General features: G+C 35.9%; 3 protein-coding genes and 1 pseudogene across 3 annotated transcripts in view; all 4 read right to left on the minus strand.

The window, feature by feature from the left end:
* LOC113822524 (cuticle protein 21-like) overlaps nt 1-456 on the minus strand; it is a 7,029-nt pseudogene extending 6,573 nt beyond the window's left edge.
* Nucleotides 457-2,319: 1,863 nt separating this feature from the next.
* LOC113822528 (cuticle protein 7-like) lies at nt 2,320-3,087 on the minus strand. Its single transcript, XM_027375064.2, has 3 exons — nt 3,050-3,087; nt 2,792-2,878; nt 2,320-2,690 (listed from the first exon to the last, which is right to left on the minus strand). Exons 1-3 carry the CDS (start codon nt 3,059-3,061, stop codon nt 2,379-2,381), a joined length of 411 nt encoding a protein of 136 aa, XP_027230865.2. The 5' UTR covers nt 3,062-3,087; the 3' UTR covers nt 2,320-2,378.
* Nucleotides 3,088-6,232: 3,145 nt separating this feature from the next.
* On the minus strand, nt 6,233-6,953 carry LOC113822587 (cuticle protein 7-like). Its single transcript, XM_070119522.1, has 3 exons — nt 6,919-6,953; nt 6,702-6,788; nt 6,233-6,594 (listed from the first exon to the last, which is right to left on the minus strand). The coding sequence occupies exons 1-3, from the start codon at nt 6,928-6,930 to the stop codon at nt 6,283-6,285; spliced, it is 411 nt and encodes a 136-aa protein (XP_069975623.1). The 5' UTR covers nt 6,931-6,953; the 3' UTR covers nt 6,233-6,282.
* A 2,876-nt stretch (nt 6,954-9,829) lies between these two features.
* LOC113822578 (cuticle protein 7-like) overlaps nt 9,830-10,000 on the minus strand; it is a 743-nt gene continuing 572 nt past the window's right edge. The window contains exon 3 of the mRNA XM_070119605.1: nt 9,830-10,000. This exon is cut by the window's right edge and continues 123 nt beyond it. Within this exon, the coding sequence (XP_069975706.1) occupies nt 9,830-10,000 (171 nt within the window).

Below are 10,000 nucleotides of genomic sequence, written 5' to 3' on the forward strand. Positions count from 1 at the left end.
CTTAGCAGGAGACTGAAAAGAGAAAAGAAAAGTTTGGAAAATGAACCTATGAGAAATGATACATTAATTAAGTATATAATGTAGAAAATTCTCAGAATATGGGATATTGCCTACGTCATAGGTTGCCGGAGGAGAGTAGTCGTAGGAAGGCTGTGAAGGAGCAGCCAAAGCGACGGCCACAAGGGCGAGAGCGACGGCGGTCTGAAAGACAATACAAAATGTTGAATATACAAAGGATGGAAACAATCAAGAGTGTAGAGAAATGTAGATATTTAAATATTTCAATATTTGATATATATAAATGTATATCTATGAATATGGATGTATAACATTATAGGTACAAATGCATAGATACACACACCCACACACATATGTACATATATGTTTGAATGTATGCTTATAATGCTCTTATTCAGACTGGATTCCCACCTTAGAAAACATGTTGAAGATAGACTGAGATCGTGACTCTCGTAAACTCTCCTCAGCCACTCCCTCTTCCACTGTCCGGCCGACCCTCACCTTGGCGAAGGCGAAAGTAAGTAGTATACTCCAATTATCCATGAATGAGGCATGAGATCGTCTTACTGTACGTCGTTCTCTGATATATTTCGTTCCTATCGTTTTCTGATTCGCTAACACTGGCAAGAATGGACAAATGAAACAGTATTTTAACAACAGCAAAGGATGAGTAAAAGAAAACAAAACATAAAGACTTGCTAGGTTATATAACCATTCCTCATTCCTTAGCAAGACTTGTAGTTAGGCCTTTCTATCCGTAATTCAAATATATTCGTAAATTTAGATGACAGAGTCAATTTATATATACTAATTACCAGACCAAGGAATTTTATGGGGACACAAAACCAGAGGTAGGGAACCGAATCGAACAGATATTTTGTCACTTAAATTGTATTTTTATGAAGCTGTTTTAACGTACTAGAAACTCTTTTGAATGTTGGTTTATGGGCGTGACGTCACGTCTACGTAACATTACGATTTTTGGAGATTAATGAAATGCAATAAAAGATCTTAATAGCAGGTGCATCTCTTAAATGAAAGAAAGAAAGAAAGAAAGAAAGAAAGAAAGAAAGAAAGAAGAAGAAGAAGAAGAAGAAGAAGAAGAAGAAGAAGAAGAAGAAGAGAGAGAGAGAGAGAGAACAGTTTATGTATGGTAATAATGGACGAGCTAAGATATGCACTGCAGTCCGTGTTCAAGCAATAACTGAGGTAATGAGGGAAAGAAGTAGAATTTTAGCGACAACTTCCAAAGATATGCATTTATGTATGCATATGAATGTGTGTGTGTGTGTGTGTGTGTGTTTGCGTGCACATATACACATTTATGTATATATATATATATATATATATATATATATATATATATATATATATATATATATATATATATATATGTATTTGGAAATGGTTTTACGAACTATCTTTAAATGCTACTTATTTAATGTAAGTAGCTTAAGATGGTTGCGTGACTTTAGTAATTATGTTTACCGCGACCAGTTGAAATCGGTTTCAACTTTGAATCATACTTTTGGTTCACCATGTGGGTTAGCAACTTTATCTGTATGCGATATGATTAACACACAGTTATGGACAAAGGAAAATTATAAATATATTTTTTCACATGTCAGATATGATACCCAAATGATGTGACATCCACGAATTCAAGATTTCACCAGCTAAAGATAGAATTTAGACACACAGAACATATTAAAATTAGTATGGATGTAGTATTGATGCATCGGCACAATATTACGGATAGTATATTTTACTGAACAGCCGAAATTAACAGTAAAGATCCTACGATTAGCAAAATACGCTCCCAGTTAAGAAGAAAAGGCTAAGTTCACAAATTTTGCAGAAACTTGATGTCATCTTATCACTGTTGCTGCGAAATATGATATGAAGCTGATTTATTTTTTGACTGAATTAGTCAACAAACTTTAAAAGTAAGGTGACTGATAAAGACAGCTTCATCTTATCACTATATATATTTTTCTGTTTCCATAAAATCAACAATAGAAGGGCCGGGTTTAACACGTGGGTCGTTTAGTGAATAGCTTTGTCTTAGTGGATGCAGTTAATAATAATAATAATAAAAAAAACAGTTTGGTAATAGCCAAACTTGGCATCAAGAAGCATATGAAATAGTTTGATTCCTTCCCGAATGCAGCCAGATTTGTATGTTTCTATCTATATGTATATATTACATACATATTTATGCACAGGCACAGAGGCATGTAAGTAAAGATGAATGAAGATGTGGTACATAGATTATTTTCAAGGATAAAGTATACGAATGACTGGTGATAGAGTTTTCGTTTAATAAATATTCACTGTAAATATAGTCATATTTGTTTCATTTAGGCGTAAGTAGGGGCAGGCTTGTAAGCGGGGGCGGGCTTGTAAGCAGGGGCTGGCTTATAGGCAGGGGCAGGCTTGTAGGCAGGAGCAGGCTTGTACTCGGGGTACTGGGCCTCACCCTCGTAGCTGACCTCAGCCACGTAGCCAGAGTCGCCGTTGACAGTGTAGGCGACCTTCTGCAGACGACCGTCGGGAAGGAGGACGTAGTAGGATCCCTGGGTGTCATAGCCATCACGGGCCTCCTGGTGACCGAAGTCGTTGCCGGAGTAGTCGTCCTTCACGGCGTAGTTGAAGTCGTACTTAGCAGGAGCCTGGGGGAAGTCGGGTTAATATGCGTCGAATATAACCAATAATTTACAGTTCACTTATAGGATAAGACACCAAGTTCTTAATATATACTATTTGTGCTTACATCGTAGGTTGCGGGAGGAGCATATCCGTAGGAAGGCTGTGAAGGAGCAGCCAGGGTGACGGCCACAAGGGCGAGAGCGACGACGGCCTGAAAAAGAAACAATGAAATATGTCATTTATAAATCTATCTCTTCATGTATATACATATAAATATGTGCAATGCATACAATCATATACGCATACACATACAAGTGTACTTATCTATGAGTAAATGTAAATATATGAGTAAAAGGCATCAACAAAATTCAGCGATCTTCACCTTAGTGAACATGATGAAGAGGATGGATCAAACGTGATGCTTCGAACTAGAATCAGGTGCCTTTTATACTCCGTGTTCCTCACAGACACGCCCCCTCGCCCCTCCCTCTCCCTCTCTTACCTACGTTAACCTTGGTATGGGTGGAGGTAAGGGGTTCAGGTCTCCTCGAGGGCGAATAATGGTGGTCTGTACAAAATTCGTTTGATGTGGTAAAATCTTGCCACTAATTTTTCATTTATTTCTTTTTTATACACTTAAAGGTAGAGATAAATAAATAAATAAATAAATAAATATGTATATATATACATATATATATTCATTAGAAAGAAGGCTATAACTACAAATTTAAACCTATTTTTTTTGTATGTACATATATATGCATACGTACACACATATATGTATACAGTATATATGCATACACACACACACACACACACACACACACACACACACACACACACACACACACACACACACAGACATATATATATATATATATATATATATATATATATATATATATACGTGTGTGTACATATATGCATATAAACACACACATAAATATACATGTGTGTGTACTATAAATACGTGTGAAATGACCCATACATATAATGAGTGAATGGAGTAAATTAATTTAACTAGGCAGAAAGGATGGAATTTGTAGTGGGTAAGGTCAGTAAATGCATAAATTTACATGTGTGCACATGCACGCAGATACACAAACACATGTAATATGTATAAAAGTACACACATACATAAATACACACACCCACACTCGCCCCTTCCCCCCCTTATATATATATATATATATATATATATATATATATATATATATATATATATATATATATATATATATATATATATATATATATATATATATATATATATATATATATATATATATATATATATATAACATGAGTGTGTATTTGAGTGTATGTATGTCTGTTTGTGTGAGAGAATATGCATGTATGTGTATATGTATATATGTGCATATGTATATATATATATATATATATATATATATATATATATGTGTGTATATATATGTATATATGTATATATGTATATATATATATATATATATATATATATATATATATATATATATATATATATATATATATTCATGTATATATATACACACACACACACACACACACACACACACACACACACACACACACACACACACACACACACACACACACACATATATATATATATATATATATATATATATATATATATATATATATATATATATATATATATATGCACACATGCACACACACACACATGCACACACACACCCACACATATATATATGTATGTATGTACGTATGTATCTATCTATCTATCTATCTATATATACATACATATATATATATATATATATATATATATATATATATATATATATATATATATATATATATATATATGCATATGTACGTATATATTGTATATATATAGGCGCATGCTTGCGCGCGCACACACACACACACACACACACACACACACACACACATATATACAGCACACATAAATTTATTGATGTGTGTTGATATATATGTTTATATATATATATATATATATATATATATATATATATATATATATATATATATATATATATATATATATATATATATATATATATATATATATATATGGATAGATAAAAAAATGATAGGTATATATGTAGATAGAGACGGTGAGAAAGGGAGAGGGAGGCAAAGCTTTAGATAATGGAGCGAGAAAATTCTGACAAGGGCTTTTATTTAATATTCTTTTTCCCTTTTTTTTTTCTCGCAATGTTATGTCAGTAGCTATATCAAAGTAGTTAAATCTTTTCTTACGGTAAAGATCTCATCACGTATGGGAGCAACCATGAACCCATGAATGTTGGAATCTGATTGAATGGCGAGACACAGAGTTAAAGAACATCAAATATTCATGTCCAGTTTTGGTTAATTAAATTTAATTATTCATTGCCTTCTCTGAGTTTAATGATTCTGATCCATAGTATATTGGTAGGTCCAAAATGAAGAAGTTACATTGATACTGAAGAAGCATGGGCATCTTTCCGACTAAAAAATGTCTTCAATTAGATGGTCTTCCTTACATGCATTCATCATGGTTAGCATGGCCGGAACTTACTAAGAAAATTCGCAGCAATGGCTTACCAATGATATATATGTATAGGAGTAGGGGGGTTGAGATACTGAATTGAATGCTGCTTAATGATGGTGATAATCATGATGATGATAATGATAATACTAAAAATATATTTTCGCATATCTGATGTATGTCGATGAGAGTCAAACGGCAAAACATATGCGGGAACGATCTTGCTGGCGAAGTCGTTTGAGACCGAACACAACTCAAGTTCATGAGGGTACCATAGCTATCCTCATTAAGGATAAATATATAATTCTGTATATAGTCTATGTTATATACACCTTTTGAAGTTACAATGGAAGATGGAATCATTATCGGATTCGTCATTGTGTAAACACCTGTACATACTGATGCATTCTACTTTAAGTGCCATGCTGGATAGCGTGGGCTGCCATGGATTTGTACTGACTGCGGTTTTGCGTACTGCGTAAAAGTTGAATGCTTTCGACGCCAAGACACTTGCTTAGAGCTACTGTGTATGTCTGGCGTCTTCTTCCTTGGCCTCTGTTACCTTCAATTTTTCCAGTTATAGCCAGGTGTTGCAGTTCACCTTTGCGCATAACATGTCCAAGGAACTTAGCTTGTCCCGTTCTAATCCTTTTCATGAGTGTTCTCTCATTTCCAGCCATTTCTAAAACTTGTTCATTACTAAAACTAAATACCTTTGTTCATAACTAAAACTGATGTATACGCAATAAAATGATTTACATTTTCTTTTTTGTTTTTGCTTTCACAGAAGTACCTAGTCACGGACAGCATCGATATACATGTTCCAGATTTCAGGGGACATTTTAAATATTGTTTATCTGCACACTGTTTCTACAAGACGAGTTACCTTAGTTTGCATTTACTGTGTCATTGACAGTGAAGAATATCACCGGTCTCATACTGGTCGATGAACATAACTTGAAAACTGTAAGTATTCGAAATGACTTGCTGTTTAGATCATATATAAATGACTGTATTTTTTTTAGGATGAGTAATAGAAATGAATGGTGATAGAAATTTCATTTAATCAATAAATAGTATCTTCATGTTTCTTTCACTTAAGCATAGACAGGAGCAGGGTTATAGGCAGGGGCGGGCTTGTAGACAGGGGCGGACTTGTAGGCAGGAGCAGGCTTGTAGGCAGGAGCAGGCTTGTACTCGGGGTACTGGGCCTCACCCTCGTAGCTGACCTCAGCCACGTAACCGGAGTCGCCGTTGACAGTGTAGGCGACCTTCTGCAGACGACCGTCGGGAAGGAGGACGTAGTAGGCTCCCTGGGTGTCATAGCCATCACGGGCCTCCTGGTGACCGAAGTCGTTGCCGGAGTAGTCGTCCTTCACGGCGTAGTTGAAGTCGTACTTGGCAGGAGCCTGAACATGAAGGTCAAATTAGTTTGTGTTAAATATGAATAACAGAGACAATATATGCATTTATGAGAGACATGTAAGCAGTTACCGGTTAATAAGAGTTTTCTCACGTCATAGGTTGCAGGAGGAGCATATCCGTAGGAAGGCTGTGAAGGAGCAGCCAGAGTGACGGCCACAAGGGCGAGAGCGACGACGGTCTGAAAGTAGACACAAACGTTGAAATGAAAAGAGTTACTAATACAATATAGCATACTCACATACATACATTTGTGTGTACACTGAAATATAAGATTTTACATGATACAATAGGAGGATGGGGATTGTCACCTTAGTGAACATGATGGTGAAGGTAGATCGAGTGTGATACTCAGAACACCGAGCAGTTGGCTTTTATACTCCGTGACTGAAAGAGACACGCCCCTTCGCCCCTCCCTTTCCCTCCTCTAACCGACCTTTACCTTGGTAGGGGAAGACGTAAGCAGTTTCGGTTGTCCGAAGTGAGGATGATCACCTTTGTCGTATACATTTAATGAAAGTGTGATTCAATGTTTTCGTTACACAAACAACCTACGTTCTACTGAGGTGTTCAATATCAGAAGTGTGTCAGTGATATATATATATATATATATATATATATATATATATATATATATATATATATATATATATATATATATATATATGTATGTATATATTCTGTAGCCGGCCGAAAGCAGAGCAGTATAAATTGCACGATTTTAAAGGAAGACCATCTCCATATGACTAGAATTATTCTGATACACTAATACCTACGTACTGCTGCAATTATATATATTCCAGTACTGACTTCATATTGGGCACTGAGAACATTGTAGAGATGTATATAAATAAATGTTCTCAGACACACGGAAAATCCCAGTGTTACAGTATTCAGTAGGATAACTTTGTGTGGAACTAGAGTAAACATCTAACCTTTACCCTCTCGCATCTACGTATTTCTGGTTGTTTATTTAAGAGTCCCTTTGTGAAACATAAATACTAAAGCCATATTTTGTAAGGCTGGGGTGTTCTGTGGTAAGCACTAAATTAATAGCGAGCAAAATACAAGAAGCACTACAGATCACCTTAATAACGATAGAAGTACCACATGAAATCAATCGGGGGCACTATCATATTTGGCATAAGACTAGCGGTTCATGTGTTACACAGAACACTTACATGGCAAGAGTGAGTCTCCCTTATTTCCTCTCCTTTATCCTACCTCCACCAAAGCGGCAATTGCAAGTGGATACATGGCGCTTATTGCAACTACTTTGATATCTACCGCTGGCACTCGAATAAACCAAAATAAAGATGTTGTGGGTATGCTTATATCAAATGTACATAGTTATAGCAATTCTTTATATTATATACATACACAGACACACACACACACGGAATTTTCTTTGTATGTATGTGTGAGTTTGTGTGTTTATAAATACATATTTGAATTTGTATGTACTCAGACGCACACACATACAAACACATACATACATATACGTGTATGGTGAATATTAAGGTCATACATTGAACACTAGCTTTGTCTCACGTATCAATAATGTAATTATGTAATTATATCAAAACCACCGTCATCCCTCCCTAATATGTGCATGAGTTTTCTTTACTCCAAGGGTGGAGAGCACCGGAACAGTACTCCAAAGGAGCACCTTGGTGGTCGGTCACGAGGATGTAAGTGATCTGTAAGTAATCACATATCATACTGAGACATTAAAGGTAAACGCAGTGAGAAAAAGGACAATAATAACATAACTCTGACATCATTTGACATAAAAGAGAAGGGAGAGGAATAATAAAACACAAAAGCTATTTATTTATTCGGTTACCTTCCTTCCGTTAACCACCCCCGCTACCAGGTACCCCTCCCCCGCCTTATCCCCGGTATGAGTGAGCGTAAACAGCTTAATTAGTCATATTACGAGCGAGCGAAATGAATGAGGGGGATTTGGAATAACGTGTACAGTTCCGTTAACGGAAGGTTACTGCCTATTATTAAGGTGCTTTTTGGTGTGATATTTATGTATTTTGCTTTTGTATGCAATTGAAAAACGCAGATGCATGTGTACAACCGCAAGTTTTTTTTATGGAAAAATACCGTGATGATACTATGGTAGAAAAACCCACAATGCCCAAACAGTTTCGGGATCGTCCTTCAACTCCATATTCGGACCCGAAGATGGAATCGAGGATGATTCCGAAAATATTGTCTAACTTACTTCAGTAAGTCTAGTTTGTGCATTGTGGATTTTCTACCACATATATATATATATGTATGGATGTATGTATGTCTATATATACATATACATATACATATGTATACATGTATGTATATGTATATTTGTATATACATGCACACCCACACACACACACACACACACAAATATATATGTGCAAGGGGGAGGGGTGTATGTGTATCTATGTGTGTGTATGTATCTATGCATATATATACACATATGAGAATACATATATACATATTTGTATATATGTATATACATAAATAATTGTGTTTATACATATTCTAATATGAATAGATAAAGGAATATATATACTTCCGTGTATATTTGTGTAATTTACTTAGGGAGTATACTTTAACGTGGTCAGAAGGCGCATACGCATATATATACAGAAATATATGTGTGCTTTTGTTTTACTCCAAGAGTATGGTTAAAGGGAATGCGTTTAACCGTGTCGAAAGGACTTGCTTAGTAATTTTCCGAGTAAATTAATGCACCTCAATTCCCTCAAGACCTGGTGGCCTTGCGTATGGCCTTTGCTAAGGGCATGTTATATAGGTCCAACCATGCTCAAAGGACACATCAAAAGCGTCCCGACGAAATTACCTCCCCCCCCCCCACAGACAAGATAGACCTGAATTAGGAGAGGACTATTGCCTGGCTAAAAAAAATATGTTAATATATGAATAAATAAATTTTGATGAAAACATATATGTGTCTTCTCGTGGGTCAGGTTCGGTTTGGATCCCATTCACTCCCGTTTCCACGCTTCGCCCGACCTACACCTTGTTGAACCTGAACATCTCAATTGCAGTAGGCACTGGTTGTGTATATTCACACACACATATTTATGTATGTATATGTATATATATGAATATGCATTTATATAGTATGTTGATAGGTGATAAAATTAGAATTTAGTATGATCATTTAATAAATATAATGAATATATTCGAAGATATACACACTTAGGCGTAAGTAGGGGCAGGTTCGTAGGTTGGGGTAGGCTTGTAGGCAGGAGCAGGCTTGTAGGCAGGAGCAGGATGGTACTCGGGGTACTGGGCCTCGCCCTCGTAGCTGACCTCAGCCACGTAGCCTGAGTCGCCGTTGACAGTGTAGGTGACCCTCTGCAGACGACC

The sequence above is a fragment of the Penaeus vannamei genome, chromosome 4 (assembly GCF_042767895.1).
Source record: "Penaeus vannamei isolate JL-2024 chromosome 4, ASM4276789v1, whole genome shotgun sequence".
Classification (NCBI taxonomy): Eukaryota; Metazoa; Arthropoda; class Malacostraca; order Decapoda; family Penaeidae; genus Penaeus; species Penaeus vannamei.

Coding starts and splice junctions, on each gene's coding strand:
- LOC113822587 (XM_070119522.1), bottom strand. Junction 6,595..6,701: donor CTCCTCCTGCAACCTATGAC/GTGAGAAAACTC, acceptor CTTCATGTTCAG/GCTCCTGCCAAGTACGACTT.
- LOC113822528 (XM_027375064.2), bottom strand. Junction 2,691..2,791: donor CTCCTCCCGCAACCTACGAT/GTAAGCACAAAT, acceptor GACTTCCCCCAG/GCTCCTGCTAAGTACGACTT.